The sequence below is a fragment of the Motacilla alba genome, chromosome 13 (genome assembly GCF_015832195.1).
Source record: "Motacilla alba alba isolate MOTALB_02 chromosome 13, Motacilla_alba_V1.0_pri, whole genome shotgun sequence".
NCBI classification, from domain to species: Eukaryota; Metazoa; Chordata; class Aves; order Passeriformes; family Motacillidae; genus Motacilla; species Motacilla alba.
The window spans coordinates 14815510-14834423 of NC_052028.1; the positions used below are offsets into that span (position 1 = coordinate 14815510).

General features: G+C 65.4%; 3 protein-coding genes across 5 annotated transcripts; 2 read left to right on the forward strand and 1 right to left on the reverse strand.

Moving 5' to 3' along the window:
• Positions 1–1155: 1155 nt before the first annotated feature.
• On the reverse strand, positions 1156–5759 carry SNCB (synuclein beta). 3 transcript variants are annotated; one of them, XM_038150620.1, is made up of 6 exons: positions 5678–5759; positions 4884–5011; positions 3375–3413; positions 2909–3027; positions 2060–2149; positions 1156–1914 (listed from the first exon to the last, which is right to left on the reverse strand). In XM_038150620.1, exons 1-6 carry the CDS (start codon positions 5713–5715, stop codon positions 1882–1884), a joined length of 447 nt encoding a protein of 148 aa, XP_038006548.1. In that variant the 5' UTR covers positions 5716–5759; the 3' UTR covers positions 1156–1881. The 3 variants fall into 3 exon arrangements, with proteins under 3 accessions (XP_038006548.1, XP_038006547.1, XP_038006549.1); XM_038150619.1 differs by lacking the exon at positions 5678–5759 and adding an exon at positions 5486–5504; XM_038150621.1 differs by lacking the exon at positions 5678–5759 and adding an exon at positions 5186–5406.
• A 117-nt stretch (positions 5760–5876) lies between these two features.
• Positions 5877–7650, forward strand: EIF4E1B (eukaryotic translation initiation factor 4E family member 1B). The gene is made up of 7 exons (XM_038150618.1): positions 5877–6210; positions 6363–6448; positions 6558–6653; positions 6769–6832; positions 7019–7132; positions 7222–7361; positions 7478–7650. The coding sequence occupies exons 1-7, from the start codon at positions 6193–6195 to the stop codon at positions 7590–7592; spliced, it is 633 nt and encodes a 210-aa protein (XP_038006546.1). The 5' UTR covers positions 5877–6192; the 3' UTR covers positions 7593–7650.
• A 9284-nt stretch (positions 7651–16934) lies between these two features.
• LOC119706681 (translation initiation factor IF-2-like) lies at positions 16935–17693 on the forward strand. Its single transcript, XM_038150606.1, has one exon. The coding sequence runs from the start codon at positions 16971–16973 to the stop codon at positions 17691–17693; it is 723 nt and encodes a 240-aa protein (XP_038006534.1). The 5' UTR covers positions 16935–16970.
• Positions 17694–18914: the final 1221 nt, after the last annotated feature.

Consider the following 18914-nt stretch of genomic DNA (forward strand, 5'->3'; position numbering starts at 1 on the left):
GGTGTGGACAGGGAGCCCAGAGCAGGAGCTCAGCGTGTACAGTGAGGTCAGCTGCACCTACAGACACAGCCCTTGAGGGTCACAGCCCTGCTGTGCAGGGGGTGTGCACAGAGGGGACACCCTGCTTCCTATAAAGCACTGGTTTGAGCAAGTTCTGTCCCTGCCCTCTGGCTTCCAGCTCTCCCAGGCACAGGCCTGTCTCCTGTCTCCCCCTACCCTGTCTCTGCCCCGGCCCCTTCACAGCCTCCCTGGCACTGGGGCAAGCCATGCTGCTGCTGGTTCGGGTCTGCTCGTCCAGGCATAGCAGAATTGGACATGGGAAGGAAAAAATGCTCTAGGGGAACAGCCAGGCAGCCCCCAAAGAGCTGTCTCAGTCCTTCCAATAACACACAGTGAGTGCTTTGAGCACTGCCGCAACCAGAGCCAGGCTAGGATTTGCTGGCATCAGCAGACCTGTTGTGTGTCCGTGCTGACTGCTGCAGCTTCACTCCTCGCTGGCAAAGCTGGAGCCAGCACAGGTGGGGGATCTAATCTGATATTCATGGCAGGGACACTCAGCCCAGCCTCTCACCCCAGCTCGTGATGCAGTCGAGTGGCTAAAGGCTAGCCGGGGGCCCAGGCTGGGTTGGTGGTCCTGCCCTGGGAGAGCTGAAGACCCAAGGACGGCGCTGTGGGGTGGGCACAGAACCCCCTGCCATGGCAGACACCCCACAGAATGTGTGACACCCACCTGCCCTTCAGATGGTCACACTGCATCTGAACAAGCTGTGGGAGACAGCCACGTCCCCTGCCCCTTGAGGGGAGCACGGACACGTAGGGAGGGGGGAAGCAGTGCTGGAGCCCAGGGCTGTGTCTACCCTGGCTTGTTGTTCTCAGCCCCACAGGGCTCCCTGCACATGCAAAGCCCTGCAGAGAGGCAGGTGGTATGAGGACACTGCCTGCACCCCAAGTCTCAGCCAGAGTCTGGCTGGAGTCAGGGCACAGTGACCTGCTGTGATGCAGCAGCCAGCAGCCAGAAAGGCATCTTGTCCTCATGAGCAGCCAGTCCTGCCCAATCCCCCAGCACCAGCCCCATTCTTCTTCCCAAAACTACCCCTGCCGCCAAAGCACGGGGCCAACCCCTCCCCAGGGACCCCACAACCAGGACCAGGGGGCTACAGACAAGAGTTGGCTTTATTCACGGACACGGGGGCAGCTGTGTCACTGGCAGCTGCCCTCGTATTGCACATCCAGCGACGGGGGAATATCCATGCCACGTCACAACACAGCGTCGGCACTATGGGACCTCGGGGGAGGCGTGGGCACCGCCACCACCCAGCAGGCTGGGGAGCGGGCAGGGGCGCCAAGGGTTCACAAAGGCAAAAGACCCGTCCACCCATAGATAGAGAGAGAGAGATATATATATAAAAAAAAATAGTTCCACGATGACCAGAGCAGAACCACAGGGACACGCGTGCAAGCGAAATGTACAGCAGCCCGCGAGCAGGTAAACATGCTTTGTACACACACAGACACGCCGGGACGCAGCCGGGGTTTATGGTGCTGGGAGGGAGACAGAGCCATAAACCCGGGCTTCACACACGCACACACACACGCTCACACACACGCACACCGGCCCCTGCGGGCAGCGCCCACGGCTCGGGCACACGCCGGGGCTTGGGGGCTTGGACACAGCGGGTGTTTCTCACTGCTAGACATGGTACGGAGACACGGACACGGTCCCTTGGAACGGAACTGGAGGAAGAACTCGTGAGCGAACGGGGCAGGGGCACCCCTGCTCCTCCCCGGCACACAGGCACCGGCCGGGGCCGGCTGGAGAGGAGCAGGGGGCTACCGGCGGTTCGTTGTGCTGCTGGTGGAAGAGGCAAGGATGGGGGTCCATTATGCCTCTGGCTCGTATTCCTGGTATTCCTCCTGTGGGATGGGGAAGGAAAGAGCCAGTGAGAGAGTTCAGGTGGGGCACAGAGCCCCTCTCTTCTCCAGCCCAGCCTCAGCATTGCTCTGGACAGGGCACTGAGCACTGTCACACTGTGTCCGCTGTGCCGCCCTGTCCCCTCACCTGTGGGGGTTCCTCGTAGTTCTCCCCCTCTGGCTCCAGCAGCGGCTCGACCAGCGGCTCCTCCACAGCCTCCTGGGCCACCTCCTCTGCCTGAGGGTGAACCAGGAGGTCAGTGCCACACACACACTCACAGAGACACAGCACCCACCCTCCCTGCCCCTGCCAGACCAGCAACACACCCAGGATACAAGAGGCTCCATGGGGAGCCAGTGGGATGCTGGGCACACAGCACCTCACTGGGAGGTGGCATGCACAGGTCTGTGGGAGCAGGGGCTGTGTGTGTATATCTCTCTATACACTATTCCCAGCCCCAGCCCTGGGCAGGCAATGAGTGCTGGCCCCACGTGGGCCTCGACAGGCTCCAGGAGCTGGCAGAGCTGCGGGAGCATCCTGCATCCCTGGCAGGGGAGGGCGGTGCTGGGTAACCCCTCCCCGGGGCTGGCAGGCGGGAAAGGGGGGCAGCCAATCCCCCAGTGCAGCGGCGGTGGCGGCGGTGGCCTCATTTCTTCAGCTGATGCTATTTTGGGCTAAGCTGGAAGCCAACGGCTCATGGGGCGGCGAGCTGGAACCCGCTGCCCCTCCCGCAGCTGTCAGGTCACCTCGCAGCCGCTGGAGCGCCGCGCCGCAGGCCCCGGCCCTCGGCCGCCATGCCAGGCCCCGAGCGCGCACACGTCCGCAGACGCTGCGCACGCTCGGGGCCGCGACGCCCGCCCGCCCCGGGCACGAGGAGACCGCCTGGGCACCCTCGCGGTCTCTGCTTTGGGGCTGGGGAACGGCCAAAGGGCTCCTCGCCAAACCTGGGGACGTGCCAGCCTCCCCACGGGCATGGCGATGCCCGGGGACGCTCACCTTCAGGTCTGCAGGGAACTCCTCCTTCTTCACCAGCCCGGTGGCCGCCGCAATGTTGCCGGCGCCGGAGAACGCTGCTTCACCCAGCTGGGACGCCTGCTCCTTCGCTTTCTCAGCCACTGCAAGAGCCAGGGGCGCCCATCAGTGCCCCCCCATGCCAAAAAGGGTGCCCAGCTGTGGCTTCATGCCCTGCCCCACCCACGGGGGGAGCTGGCGGGGAGATGCTGGGCAGGATCAGGCTCTTCTCACTCCCTTGCCCTGGTGGGGAGGGGAGGGGGCCGTGACACTGCTCTGCAGCTGGGCAAGGAGTGTGAGCAGCCGCCGCAAATCCTTGGTTGCCGGCCCTGTTATATAAGAGGCTTTAGCAGAGTGACATCAGCCCCTCAATTAGCCTCTGATCTCGTTAGTGTGGCCATGCTCTCGGGGCCGGAGGGGTACCGCGGCAGGAAGACAGAGGGGCCCGTACCTGAGGTTACGCCTTGCACCACACCTTGGGTTTTACTCCCTGAGGGTAGAAAGAGACAGAGATCAGGTTAGGGGGACTGACAGCTGGGCTCCAACATGTGCCATGCCCGGGACCCTGGCAGGGCTCTGAGCCAGGACAACAGCCTGTCCACACCCCATGCCAGGGCACCTGGGGGGCTGAGCACTTGCCTGGCTCCCCTCAAGGCTCCTGTTGTCCCTGCAGGAGCCAGAACTGGGGCAGCACAGGGCTGCCACCACGTGCCAGGCAGGGCAGAGACCCCAGGGCCCAGCACTGTGTCAGGGCACAGCCAGGCAGGACAAATGTGAGCCATGCTGCTGAGAAAAAACCTTCCACAGGATGCAAACCCAGAGCTGGTGCCAACAGGGCACAGCAAGCCCCACAGCTGAGTGCCTGGAGCTGGGTGCTGCTGCTGGCTGTGCCAACCCTGCCAGGCTCCCTCGAGCAGAGCGACACCACCCAGGATACCCCACGGAATGGGACTGGGGTGTCTAGGATGGAAGGAAAGGTAGGGGTCGGGCAGCTCCTGTAGGATGGAGCCTCAGGCTGTTCCTTGAGCTGCTGGACCCCAGTCCAGCAAATACACCCTAGCGAGGATGGGGACCCAGGGCGGGCAACCACCACTGCCCAGGGGAACAGTTTTGGGGCCTCAGCTCTCCCACAGAGCTTGTGCCCTCCGGAGCAGAACAGAGCCTCAGCCCTGCGCCCTCCTCCCTCCCACTGCAAGCAGAGTTGGCCTCAGCTCCCTCCCTGGGCATTCCAGCACCACAGCCAGGGACACAGACTGCCCAGGAACTGCTCCTCCTGCCAGCCATGTCTTCTAGGACTTGGCCCTGAACAGATCCCGCCTCCAAGGGGCAGCACGGGGGGACCCCTCAGTCACCAGCCGGGTGCAGAGGAGATGCCGGTGTGGGATGAGCTCCAGGGCATTGCCTCTCCAAGGGGGACAAACGCGGTCCATACCCCCTGTCCCAAGACAGGCAAATCCCAACACAGGGGTCACCACCCCCATCATGGTCCCTCTGCTTTCCTGCCCCAAAGCATCCCGGGCACAGAGCTGAGAGACCCTCAGGCTGGGAGCTCAAAGGAGTCCAGTCCCCGAGGGTTCCATCCCCTCAGCCTGGGGACCAGTCCCTGACTCTGCTCCTGCCTGCGGAGCCCACTCTCCTGCCCTGCAGATCCCCGCTGGGCAGCGAGGCACTGCGGGCACCGACCCTCTGCCCCGGAGCACTCCGCCGCAGGGTGGTCGTGGCGGGGAAGGAGCAGGGGAGAGGGGGAGCGGGGCCGGGGACAGGTGGGAACGCCAGGGGGACGGCAGGGGGATGGGCAGAAGGACGCAAGGGCAAACGCAGGAGCAGGCAAGGGCAAGCAGAGAGGGCCGGCAGGGCAGGCAGGGACGGGAAGAGATTATCCGGGGGTGGGGAGGCAGGGGGCAGGCAGGGGCTGGCAGAGGGCAGGCAGGGGGCAGGCAGGGGGCAGGCCGGTACTTACCGACATAGAGGACCCCTTCCTTGGTCTTCTCCGCGGCCTCGGCCACCCCCTGCTTGGTCTTCTCAGCTGCGGCGACCACCCCCTCCTTGGCCTTGGACAAGCCCTTCATAAACACCTCCATGGCGGCTCTGCGGGGAGAGGCCGCAAGGCTTCACCCCGCCCCGGCCCCGCGCCCGCCCGCCCCGCGCATCCCGGTCCCGCGCATCCCGGTCCCGCGCATCCCTTCCCCGCGCATCCCGGTCCCGCGCATCCCTTCCCCGCGCATCCCGGCCCCGCGCCCCCGGCCCCGCCGCCCGCCCGACCTGGCTCGCTGTCGGCGGGGACGGGCGGGCCGGGCCGGGCCGGGCCGGGCTGCGGCGGGGCGGGCTCAGTGCGGCTGTGCCGGGGCCGCGCTGCGCCGCGCCGCGCTGCGCCGTGATGCGCGGGGGGGACCGCGCCGCGCCGGGCTGCGCCGGGCTGAGCCGGGCTGAGCCGGGCTCGGCAGTGCCGAGCCGTGCCCCGCCGCCCCGCACCGCCCCGCACCGCCCTGCACCGCCCCGCACCGCCCCGCATGGCAGCGGCGCCCCCGGCCCTTCGCCGCCCCAGCCCCGCAGGCTCCTTCCCTGCGCTGCGCGGCACCCCAGGGTGTCGTTCTTCCCATCCCCATCGCTCATCGTGATCCCACCCCACGCTGTCCCCACGCTATTCTGTCCTGACCCCCATCGCATCCTATCCTACCCTCTCCCGCTCTCATCTCCCTTCCTTGTCCCATCTCGTCCCGATCCCACTGCTTTCCATCTACGGGCTGCCCTTACCCCATTCCATCCTTACTGCCATCCAACTCCCTCCACATTGCACACTGTCTCTATGCCATTCCCATCCCCTCCTCGTCATGTCCTCTCCCCACCTCATCCCACCCCGTTCTCATCCCACCAGATCCAGTTCCGAACCCATCCCCTCCCCATCACATCCTGTCCTGACTCCATCCTCCCCATCCCTCCCTTCCAGCCTGATGCTATCCCACCCTCTCTGGGTACCATCCTGCCCTGCCCACACCACACCATGGTCCCCACACACGGCGCCCACCTTACACAATTCTACTCCCTCATCCTGATCCCACCCCACGCTGCGCCCCTGTCCTCATCCGGCAGCTCCCTGCCCTGGAGAGGGAACCCCCATCTCTCTGCTCCCCAGGAGGGGCAAGACTGGCTCCGTCTCGCCAGGATACCACCCTCCCACCCCACAGCTGCAGCTGGGATAGCTCCTCATCCCACCTGCCTGTGGGTACTTAAGAGCCAGAGGCTGCCCCCGAGAGCCTCTGCTGGTCAGGATGGCTACAGGGGAGCAGGTGGGTGCTCGCCCTGAGGGCTGGGGAGGCTGCGGAACGCAGAGAGCCCTGCCAGCCCTGGCGGTGCCCAGTGTGGGAGGTAGCTGGGGGCTGCAGGCTCCCTGCTGGGGTGGTCATGGGGCTCTTCGGGGCTGTCCCACCTTCCTCTGCAGAGGCAACAGGAGCGGCGCCGGCAGAGGGCTCGGCAGCAAGAGCTGCTCCCGGCAGAGATCCAGGGCAAGCACCCCCTGCAGAACAGGTATGGGAGGCCTGGCCATGGACAGCCTCTCCCAGCACTGGGAGGGGTCTGTGGGGGCTGGAGGGGGACTCTGGCACGGTTGGACGCCCCATTTCCCCTCCGTCCCCAGATGGGCACTCTGGTTTTTCAAGAATGACAAGAGCAAGATGTGGCAGGCAAACCTGCGCCTCGTCACCAAATTCAGCACTGTAGAGGACTTCTGGGCGTGAGTGTGCAGTGGCTGGGCACACCCCCTGTGTCCCTTCTGGAGATGTTCTGGTGGGGGGGATCTGAGCCTGAGGCACCTATTCTCACCTGCTCTGTGTCTCCATCTAACACAGGCTGTACACTCACATTCAGCTCGCCAGCAAGCTCGCAGCTGGCTGTGACTACTCCCTCTTCAAGGTATGACACCCCATCCTCAAAATCCCCCCAGCACCCAGCATTGTGGGGGCACTCTGGGTGCTGCTAAGGCTGCCAGGATGCCCTGGCCGTAAGGTGGGAGAAGAAGTCTGGCTGGATGTTGACAGCTCCCCAGGCCAGCTCTGGCCAGCACTTGGTGCTCCTGACTGTCCCCTTGCCCGCCCCCAGGATGGCATTGAGCCCATGTGGGAGGACAGCCAGAACAAGCGCGGCGGGCGCTGGCTCATCACCCTGGCCAAGCAGCAGCGGCACACCGAGCTGGACCGGTTCTGGCTGGACACAGTGAGTGCTGCCCCACTCGAGGGTCCTGCCTGGGGTGTTCCCCCTGCCCCGGTGGGGACTGTCCCAGACTCCCCTTCTCCTCCCGACAGCTGCTGTGCCTCATTGGGGAGATGTTTGATGAGTACAGCGACGAGGTGTGCGGGGCCGTCATCAACATCCGCACCAAGGGGGACAAGATTGCCATCTGGACCCGGGAAGCAGAGAACCAGCAAGGGGTCACCCACATTGGGTAATGCGGCTCTGGGGGAGGCTGCACAGGGGAAAAAGGGCTCCCCCTGTTTAGGGGAATGGACCCAGTGGGAGGAGCGGTGCTGCCTTGCTCATGCATCCCCTTCTCTCCTGCAGGCGTGTCTACAAGGAGCACCTGGGCCTGTCACAGAAGGTGGCCATTGGGTACCAGGCTCATGCAGATACAGCCACCAAGAGTGGCTCCCTTGCCAAGACCAAGTTTGTGGTGTGACTGCGGGCAGAGTGGGGAGCTGCCTATGAAGTTCCCATGTTCTGTCTCACAATAAATTTCTGCATCTGAGCATGAGCTGTGTCTCCAGGGCTCTTGGCAGCCTGGAGTGGCCTGTGTTTGTTGGGGACATTTCCTGGGAGGGAGATGGTGTTGTGCCGAATCCTGACCCCTCCGTTCTGGGTGAGCAGGACCAGGAGCACAGAGCCGGCATCGTGGTAGGCTTGGGACACTGCACATGTCACCTCCCCTAGAGCCTGGGACCAGTGCCCCTCTCCCCGAGGCTGTGGGGGTGTTTCCTGTGTTTTGGAGGGCCCTGGATAGCTCCCAGAAGGATGCTGTTCTGTTCTCCCCTGGCCAAGGCGTAGGCACAGCTCACTGCCCTGCAAATCTGGGCATGGGAGGGACTACTGAGGCCCAGCTCATCTGGGTCAGCTCAGCCTGGGGAGCTGGTCCAATTTTCTCCTAAATCTCTGCGCATCTGTGGGATATGGGTCTGCCTTCTCAGGAAGATCAGTTTCCCAGCTGAGGGCTGGCAGTGTCCCTGCAGGGTGGGTGTTGGGCTGCAGCACAGCATGGTCCCCACGCTGCATCCCCTCCCACAGACACTTGCAGCATAGGTGCTGTGAAGCTCGTTTTCTTCCCAAGGTTTTGTTGGTGCCAGACCTGCAGGTTTACAACCTCAGTCTTTTGAGCCCTGGGACTTTGCTGTCTCCTCCTTTCCATGGTTCGTGTCTTCTGCTGTCCCTTCTGGTGCTCCTGGCCTCCCACACTCTCTTCCAGCCCCACCCCACACTCCGTCCTTTAATCTTTTATTTGTGTGTTTGATTGCTGTATCTGTGCTTCCCTGCCTTGTCAGATCCCAGAGGTGGAGCTGTCTGCTCCCCCCCTGACAGTGGCAGCTGCAGCTCTGCCCTCACTGCAGCTCTCACCCAGGATATCCTTCATCCTCTCCATCTCGGCCCAGGGCTGCACCTTGTCCGGGTCCACATGTCCAGCCTAACCGTGCCACCTCATCAGCCCAGAGCCAGGGCTGCTTGTCCCCTGCCGTGACTGCTCAGTGCTGCCCTGCCTGCAGACAGGTTCTGCAGAGACCTGTCCTGCAGCAGGATGAAGTATTGACCACTCTGCTCTTAGAGGTGGTTGTGACCTGTCTGGTGACAGCTTGACAGGCAGCTGCTGTGGCTGTGTCACCCAGGGTCTCGCCTGCCTGCAGTGCAGCCTGTGGGGTCGAGCTTGCTGAGCCCTGCACTACCCTGCAGCTGCCATGGCTGCAGAGAGCTGTGTCCCTGGCTCTCAGCTGCCTTCCTCGAGGAACAGCAGCCTTGCAGCTCCCTGAGGGCAGTGCAGGGCCCTCCGCCACCCAACACTGCTCCTGTTCCAGAGGATGACACCAGAGACTCAAGACAGGGGCTCATCCCTGGCAGGCAGTGTGTCAGGCCATGTCCCTGTGTCCTTGCATCCTGTGCTGGCTTTGGGTCATTTCTCTGTGCAGGTTCAAGGGCAACAGCACAGCACTGCCCTCCCCAGCAGGGACATGGGGCTGGGGAGGTCTGCAGGCAGCAGGACTGGGATGAGGGGATGCAGTATGGGGGGGTACCCACCCAAAGCGGGGGTGCTGCAGGTGGCAGGACTGGGATGAGGGGATGCAGTATGGGGGGTAGTACCCCAAAGCGGGGGTGCTGCCAGCGGGGCTCAGGGGCTGGCTCTGCCTGCCTTGCCCGCTGGTCCCGCACGGGCACGGCGTGCCTGTACCGCCGCTCCCTCGCCACGCGATGGTGCCGCTCGCCCGGCCTTGGCGCGGCAGGGATGGCAGCCTGCCCTGCCTGCGGTGGGGACCCTGTCTGCCCTGCCCTGCCTACGTTTGGGTCCCTGCCTGAAGTGGGGTCGCAGCGCTACCCCAGGCGCCCCCCACTCCGACTTTCCCCCCAGAATGAGACACAGGCAGAGCCACGCGTGGGGCTGGCAAAGCTGAAACTGGAGGAGGGGTTGCTGAGACCCCTTGAAACGCACCATTAATGCCCCTCCCCAGCAGCGACAGCGCCGAGGATGTGAGAGGCAGGGGGTGTCTGCCCCTCTGTCCCTTCAACCTACTGCTCTCTCTCACACGGCCCTGTCCCTGCGCCCCACCTGGCTCTAGGGCACCCTGCAGCCAGGCTGTCCTTGTCCCCGTACCCTAGCGAGGCTGTTGTGCCCATGGTGTGCCCTTGCCCCATCATGTCACAAGGTCCAAGGTTAGCTGGGGCAGGAGGGGGTGCAGAGGCTGCTGCAGTGCCGTGGCTCATCACCATTCTCATGTAGCCACAGTGGGATTTCTTTTGATTGGAAAAATAATAGGAGCCATTTATCTCCATGGCTTTATGGGTTCCCATCAGCCCTGCAGCCCGGCCAGGCTGGGGGGCTGGCAGTGCCCACCCAGAGCCTAGCCTTGGGGGACACAGTGACCTTCATCCTCAACTTTTGCACGCCACAGTCCCTGTCTGAGGGCCAGAGGGTGCTGGGGGGCACAAAGTCACCCCCTGGGTGGACAGAGCAGTTGCCAGGAGCCACACAGGGAGTGCAGCAGTGCCAGGGCTGCCCCCGGCCTATCTCATGCTGGGCAGCTGTCCCAGCTGGCAGCCGAGCTGGCAGCCCTGTCAATAATAATAATTAAAAATTAATACTAATCAAAAGGGAGAGGCAGATGGCAGCAGACATGCGGCAGGGCTGGAGGAGGGGGAGGGAGGCAGGGCAGACAGAGGGGCCTGCAAGGACAGGGCTGGGGGGGCCAGGAGTGCTGTGGGGTCCGGTGGAGATGGGAGGTGCAGGTCAAGGGACCCATCTGGCACAAGAGGGGTGGGGGATATGGGGCTGGGGTTGCTGTGGGGCACAGCAGGAATGCAGATGGACTGTGCTGCTGCAGGGATGGGGTCCCGTGTCCCCCTTTCCCTGCAGGGGTTGTGGGTCAGAAGTGCTGTCTACCCATGCTGGGTCACCTCGCCAGCAGCTGGCATGCAGCCATGGCCAGGCACTGCCAGTCCAGCTTCTCCCTGAGCCACCAGCTCTGGCAGCAAGGACAGATCCTGCCCCTAGTACACGTCTGGTGCAGGCACCCATTCTTGCAACCAGTGAGTGCTGCAGGGTTAAAATCCCCCAGATAACTGGGGAAGGAGCTGCTGGCTCCGTGCAGGGTGCGTGGGCCGGGGAAGAGCAGGCAGCGCTGGCTCACCGTGGGAGTGGGCAGGCAGCGTGGCTGCGGCGCCGAGGCTGTGCCACGCTGTTCCCGCAGTGCCTGAGGCCACCTGCCTGCCCCGTCACCCAGCCAGGGGCCACGGGGCACGCTGGACCTTGCAGGAGAGGTGTGGGTACACAGGGGACCTCCCATCCCGATGCATTCCTGGACTGGAGCTCCCCGTGCCCTCCCTGCCAGGCCCTGGAAGGGCACAAGTTGTGCCGACCCTGCGTTCAGCATCACCGTGGCATGCAAGGAGGGGTACCCAGGGCGAGGGGTACCTACAGCGCACCGTTCCCATGACAACCTCCCGGCAGAGACAGCAGTCGGTGCGGGAGAGGCGGGAGGCGAGGGGCCCGTGGACCCACCGGGCATGGGCTGCCACGCCTGGCAGCACACACTGGGGCACAGCAGAGGGGCTGCGCCTCTGCTTCTTGCTCCCACGCTCGGGCTCTGCCTGCTGCATCCTGCTTCTTGCAGCTCGGGACAGGCGAGCATGGCGCTGCTGGTGCTGGGCTGCTGCTGCCCTCCAGCTACAGCTGCACGGTGGGGAAGTGGTTAAATGCCTGCAGGGCCGTCCCCAGTGCCAGCAGCAGAAGAGGCAAAGACGGGGACAGAATCTCCTGCCCTGCGCCTCAGGGAGCCTGTACCTGAGAAGGGTCCTTTGCTGTCACTTCTCATCTGGGTGGATACCAGGCTCTGCAACACGGCTGAGCACTCTCCTTCCCCGCAGGGACGGGCTGGCACTTCTCGCTTGGCAGAGGCAGGCGGGGGGAGCGGGCGGGTGGGATGGGGACAGGGATGGGGACAGGGACAGGAGCTGCGTGGCCACAAACCTGCAGGCATGACTGCAGCACGGGGCTGTGCAGACAGTGCCACCACCCCTTTGGGGTGTGTTCTGCTGGTCCTGTATCATGGCCTGGGTGCCCCCCAGATGGCTGGCACGCGCCCACAGAGCCTTTATCTCCTCGAGTCACCGTGCCCATACTGTCCCCGAGACTCTGGTACTGCCCCTGCCCTCCCACCCTCCCTCAGCTCCCACAGTGGATGCCACCAGCTCCGAGGGACCACCCTGCACCTCCCTCAACACTGACACATCCAAACACTGGCACCCCCACGTCCTCCCAGCGTGGCACAGGGACCAGCCACTCTCCCGGTTCACAGGGGAGCAGGTGGCAGCCCTGAAGCTGCCGGGACACAGGGCACGTGGCAGTGCCATCGGGCACCTGTCCTTTCCCTCCTGGCCCTGTGCACCCCGGTGCGCCCTCACAAGGGGCTGCTGATGCTGCCCCCACAGCCACCCCCTTTCACGGGGGCTGCCGGGCTCCTTGCATGCCCCAGCTCCAGGGCTCTGCCTGCGAGGGCTGGAGTTTCCCGGGCGGTCGATGGAGCATCGATCCCGCACAGCTCCGCCGGCTGCTCTCCCACCGCCCTGTTAATTAATTGGCTGCTGCTGCTGCTGCTGCTGCGGGAGTGCTGGGCACGGGGTACTCGGGCTGCCTGCAGCCTGCCCTGCCCTGCCTGTCCTGCCTGCACCCTGCCCTGCCCTGCCTGCAGCCTGCCCTGCCTGCACCCTGCCCTGCCTGCACTCTGCCCTGCCTGCAGCCTGCCCTGCCTGCTCTCTGCCCTGCCTGCTCTCTGCCCTGCCTGCACTCTGCCCTGCCTGCACCCTGCCCTGCCCTGCCTGCACCCTGCCCTGCCTGCACTCTGCCCTGCCCTGCCTGCACCCTGCCCTGCCTGCACTCTGCCCTGCCCTGCCTGCACCCTGCCCTGCCTGAGCGCTCCTGCCAGCACAGGGGCTTTGCCCCACCCATGTCAAGGAGCCAGCACCCACTTCAGACCCACCCCAACCCACCCGTACCACAAAGTGGGGGCTCTGTGTCAGGCTGGGCATGGGACTGACAGGCTCAGGGCAGGGTGAGTGCTACAAAGGATGGTTGGGGACAGCAAATGGCTGCTTGCAGCCCGCTAGCTGCCCGTGCCCAGAGGAACCTCACGCTGCTCACAGCTGTGCCCACCCTGCCTGCCCCCAGCCTGGTGTGGGGACAGGGATGGGGACTGCCTTTGTGCCAGTCTGTAATGAGATTTCTGCTTGGCTGCCTGGATAGAAAATCCCAGCCAGAGGATGCGAAAAGCCTCTCCAAGCCCCAGCAGCCTCCTGCCCCTGCTCAGACCATACAGAGGTGCCTCTGCCCCAGCACCCACAGTGCTCCCAGGGGGGCATCATCACCAGCTCCATCCAGGAGCACCCACTGCAATGCTTGGAGTGGGTTGTCCTGGGTGCCAGCGTCTGCATCCCAGTGCTGCCAGATGTCGATTCTCTGTGGTGAGGTCCTGGCACCCTGGTACTGTGTCTGCAGAACTTGTGTTTGCAGAGTGGCACCACACTGTGCCTCTGGCCGCCTCATTTTCCCCCACAGCAGCAGCAAATCCATCTCCTCAAAAAGTGGGGAGTGCCTCTGTGGGTGCTCAGGGCTACAAGGAACAGGCTGTGCCCAATGGGCTTTGCTGCACATCCTAAAGGAGCCCTTCCCACCCCCAGCACCGCGCGTCGTTAATCTACTCTTGCAAATGGCTAATTTTGAAAATCCTCTTATCAGAATTAGGTCCTCAACATCCATATTTATTTACTTTCCATTTTCATAATCTTTCTGGTCCTTGTGTGGCTGGGGTTGTTCTCGCTGGCTCCATTTCTGAGCATCCCTGTGCAGGATGACACCCGAGATGTCCCGCACCATACCATGTCGTCCCACGCCAGGCTGTGTGTGCCACACTGTCACCTGTCTGAAACGCGGCACGCGCGTTCCTCACACCTTTGCCTCTGCCAGCGACACCACCAGCACCAGTGCCCACCCCACTGGAGCACCCTCTTGTCCCCACAGAGCCCTGCCTGGCGCCAGGGCAGCCACATCCTGCCCTGCGTCCCTGCATTATGCATTGTTTATCCCTCAGCACCTTCCCTGTTTGTAACTCAATTAAGCAGGCGCGGTTTTGCTAATACAATGGTGTTTAATATTCGCCTCCCTTAAATACCACAAATGGATAGGGAGGCAGCGCACGGGCGATCCATTATACATGAGCTCAAATATCTACTTAAATATTTGATGGGAGTTTAGAAAATCTCGGGGCCGGCCTTGCCCGTGGCTGCCAGGGCTGGGCAGGAGGTCGGGCACGGCACAGGCAGGGGCTTGCCAGGCTCGGCGGTGCTGGGAGCTGCCTCACCCCAGCTGGCCCAGACAAAAGTGGCACTCGAGGCATGTGGTGAGAGGTGAGCAGTGCCAGGGAGGTGACATCCCTAGGGAGCTGGGAGCTGCAGCCCACAGAGAGCCTGGGTGCACCACTGCTCACCAGGTGATGCCCTCCCCCCACCTCCACCTTAATCCAGCCTTTTTCAGAAGAAAGCCCTGACACAATGGCTGTAGCACGTGGCTGAGCCATGACCGTGGAACACTGGAGAGGAGAATTAATTTTTAATTCCACCTTAATTACTCTGAGTAATAATCCATTTACAGCACCCAGTGGGACCGGTGTTTCTGGCATCCCCCTGGGGCTTGCAGGACACCCAGATGCTGAGCATGTGGGGCTGGAGGCACTGGGCCAGCCAGGCACTGCAATCTCCTCCTCAAAGACTCTGATTCCCATGGCTCCCCATGTGCTGCAGCCCCTCACGCCACCCTGGCAGGCGGGCAGGGGTCCCAGATGCCCCCACAGGCATGAGCCAGGCAGACATTGACCCTTGGCAGCAGGGCTCTGGCAGCTGCGGAGCAGGACCTGGCTCATCCATCCCCTCAGTTTCTCCTCAGCAAGAGGGAAAGCAAGTGGAATTAAAAGTGATCTCTTCAATCTGTATTAATTAGAGTTTATTCATTCGTCAGTGCACCCTGCCACTTCTTCCTCTGATGACCCAGCCACGCTGGCCCGCAGCACAGGAGGGACATGCAGGGTGACACCACACAGCCTTGGCATGGCACCTCCGTGGCACCGAGGGATCTGAGGCTGGACTGGGCACCACCAGCACCCCCAGCTGGGCACCGGGACCGGGGAGATGCAGTGGGTGCCCGGGGGGTGGGAGTGTTGTTGCTGGCACTGCCGGCACAGTGCCAGGAGCAGGAGCTGGAAGGAATCCCGGGAGAGAGGCGCAAGGAGCAGATGGGGCTGGCATCGCACGTGGGACCCCCGGCTCCTTCCCCACTGCGCCGCCCCAGGGCAGCACCCTGCTGGGTGCCCACCTCAGGTGCCATCTGCACTGGGTACCCCCACCCAGCCCTGTCCTGCTGCTTGCCTGGGGGGTTTGGCCACGGTGGGAGCCCGAGCTGGGGGTCCCGGCACTGCGGGGGAGCTCGCCCCGGTTCCCATGGCAGCCCCCCGGAGCTCATGTGCAGAGCGGTGACTTCAGCAGGAGCAGATGGAGCTGCAAGGAGTAAAAACATCCTGTTTCCATGCAAATGCCATCAGTAATAACGAGCCAGCCTGAAGGAGGGCTGCTACTGCTGCACCAGAGCTCTGCTTACAGGGGCTGGGGGTCTCCTCTGCTACTGGCTCCCACCAATGTCCAGGCAGATGTCCTGGGGCTCGTGGATCTGCCTGGGGCAGCATGGTGGGATGAAAATGGGCACCCACGGGTGTCACCCCACAGTCACTGCCCTACCTGTGGGCATGGCTGGTCCAGGACTGCATTGGCACAGGAGGTCCTGGGAGGCGTGTGATGGTGGGAGATGGCTCTGGCCTCATCCCGGAGCGGTGCTTCAGTGGGCTTGACTCTGCCTGGCGCTGCCAGCATTGCGCTGGGGTGGAGGGAGGCCACGACACAGCCGGTGCCACCCGGGAGAGCTGCGCTGGCTTCACACACACGCTTCAGCTCTTGAAGGCATCAGAGCAGTTGTTAATTGTTCCTGATGCCGCTAATGAAATTATTGCTGCACGACGCCGGGAGCCACAGCCTGGCCCCTGCTGCTGGGGACAGGGCTGCTTGGCACAGCTGCCACAGGCTTTGGCTGCCACAGGGTTTGGGGAGCACCCTGGGCACCCCGGTACAGCCTCAGCCCCCTTTGACCTTTGCCCCTTGCCCACATTGCAGCTGCCCGCTGGTGACAGCAACGCTGCTCGTGGGCACCTTGGCAGGGTGCAGGGAGGGGACAGAGAGGGAAGGGGCCACATCCTGCGGCTGCATCCCCTGGGAGAGGCCAGTGTGGCTGAGCATGGGGTACCTTGAGGCCAGACCGCCACGTGTGGCAGAAAGGTGGGGTCCCACGGGTGACCCACTCTGACACAAAGATTGTGGTCCCTCTTCTGTGACATTTCCAGTGGGATGCCAGGCTGGGCTGGGGAGCATCCCTGGGCATCACCTGCTGGTGCAGCAGGGCTTGGGGTAGAGCGGGGTGTGGAGGGGAGATGAAGCGTGTAGCAGGTGTGAGCTGTCCCGGGGGGTGCAGAGCCCGCGGGCGTCCCGGAGAGGGGAGTGACGCCGTGCCCGGGGGGGACGCAAGCCGGGGGAGCCGCGCTGTTCTGCGCTCGGGAATGGTGCGGACCCCCCGTGCCGGCTCGGGTGTGTGCCGAGGCGGAGGGTGCAGCGCCAGCGGGGGGAGCGGTGCCGGCGTTGCGGGCGGGGGGCGGCGGCGGGGGCGCGCCCAGCTGTTGCGCCGTCCCTTCCGCGGGCGGGTCCGCGCTCCCGCCCCGCATTGGCGGCGCCCGGGCGGAGCGGAGCGGCGCGGCGGCGGGCGGCAGCCGCGGCGGGGCCGGTGGCGGTGGCGGGGGCGCCATGGCCCGCTGAGGGCGGCGCGGAGCGCGGCCCGCCCTGCTCCCTCGCCCCGCAGCGCTCCGCGGGGCGCGCCATGGGTGCGCGGCCGCCCCGCCGCCGGGCCCCCCCCGCCGCCGCCGCCGCCGCCGCGCCGGGGCCGCTCGGTGCCCTGCTCGCCGCTGCCCTGCTCGCCGCCGCCGGTGAGTCACCGCCGCCTCCCGCGGGCACCGCGCTCTGGGCGGGAGGGGGGACCGGCGGCGCGGCGGGGACCCGGCACCGGGCGCCGGGCAAGGTCACCCGGGGAGCGGCGGCGGGTGGGCGTCCTGCGGGACGCCGGTGCCCTCCCGGGGACGGGGACCGTTCGTTCGCCGCGCGGGATGCCCGCTGGCTCCGGGGGGTTCGCGTGCTGGTGGGGCGCCCTCCCGGAACGGGGATGCGTCCCCCGCCCCACGGCGGGCGCTGCCGCCCCCCGCCCCTCGCCCAAGCGTGGCCGCACACGCGTGTCCCGCCGGCACTGCCCCGGACGCTGCCCGCACTGGGGGGGCTGGCGCTCCCCGCCGCGGCTCCGCTCCCCCGGGGCCCTGCCAGCGCCGGGCAGCGGCGTCCGCAGCGCACCTGCCCCACGCGCGGTGTCCCTGCCCAGCGCCCAGCATCCCTGCCGCTGGCACAGTGTTCCTGCCGCTGCCGTCACTTGGCCGGGACACGGGGGACCGCGGTGACGGGATGGCCCGGAGGGTGCTGTCACGCCGCGGGGGTGCGCGTGGGTGGTCGTGACGCGGGGAGCATGCGGGACCGTATCGGTGGTGCTGCAGACGCGGACGGTCCGAGCACGGCTGCCCCCGGCAGTGCCCCCCAGGGCAGGACCCGGCAGGAGCGGGAGCGGCCGCGTGGATCCCCGGGGTTTGGTCGCTCCGGCGGCCGGTCCGTGGGGTCGGCGGCCGGGGGTACGGGGGGTGCCCGGGGCTGGCGGCCGCTGGCAGGTGTCACGGCAGACGGGAAGTGGCGGCTGCAGACAAAGGACCAGGCTGGGGGCGGGGAGCTGCGCGAGGCTGGACGTGAGCTCCGCGGGGGGCCCGTGGGGGGGACGGGACTCCCCCTCTGCGCCCGGGGGTCCCGGCCCCCTGACCCTCCACCCGCCAGCAGAGATGTCCCCTAGTGTAGTTTCAGTGCGTTGGTGGGCACGGCAGACGCCCAGAGGGGCTGCAGCCCCGGGGCTCCCCACAATCGTCTGTGCATCCCCAGGGACCTGCGTTCCCAGCATGGCCCCGTCTGCAGGGGGATGCTGCAGAGACGGCGCGGTGGGTGGGCACCTCTTGGGTGCAGGGGACTCTATATGGAGGGTGCTGTGGGTACCCAACCCCAGCTCGGCATGGACCACGGCTGTCTGCACAGCGCCCATGGGAACTGTGAGGATGGATGGAGATGGGGGGCAGAAGGGATGCACCAGAGCACCTCATGCCAGCCCTGTGACGGGAGGTGTGAGGAGCCCGGAGGTGCCAGCCCCGGCTCGGGCAGGGTGGTGAGGTGCTGGTCCCCATCTCTCGCTTGGCAGGCAGCTCACAGCCGGCCGCAGCACGACTGAGCCCAGTCACCTGCGCAGCCACTGCTTGGCACAAACGGGGCAGGCTGGGCCTCTGCTCCAGCCTGGCAGGGCATGGCACGGCATGGCACAGCGTGGCACGGCACAGCTCCCCTCACCAGGCTGGTCAAGCCACAGGCTGATCCTAGGAGTCCAGAAAAGGGCCCCTGCCTGCTGCTGGAGCAGCGTCCCTGGCTGTGGGCTGCCTGCCCGCTGGTGCCCGCAGGGGAAGGGTGAGAACGGCAGCGAGGACCGGGGCTCACCCATGGGCAGCAGTGAGGGGCGAGCTCCCAAGGCGGGGGGCTGTCCTGCTCGGCTGCTGCACTGGCAGGGGGGCAAGGGCAGGGGGGCAGGGTCCTTCCCAAGAGCTGCCCCGGGCCGGCTGTGCCGTGGGCCCTTCCCCTTGGCATCACTGCAGCCAGGGCCAGGCCCTAGCCCATCTCCTGCCCCAGCCCCACAGCGGCCCCTGCTCCAGCGCCTCTGGCTGGGAGCACGGACTCTGCTCTAACCATGCCCAAGCCACGTTGTGCTGCTGACTTCCCCAGGCTGCCAGGGACCCCCGGGCTCCAGCAGACAGCCCCCAAACACTGCACTCCACAGCCTGATGCCCCACAGCCTGGCACCCCAGGTCGTTGCATCATACGGCACCCTACAGCCTGTGCCTGGCTGGGCACTGGTGGCCCCGTGGGGCGGGCAGGAGCGCAGGGTGGCGGGCAGGGCTGGAGTGCGCCGGGCACCGGGAAGCTGCCGTGCCGGCTGTCAGCACGAGCACGCGGCAGACGCAGCCTGCCCAGGGCT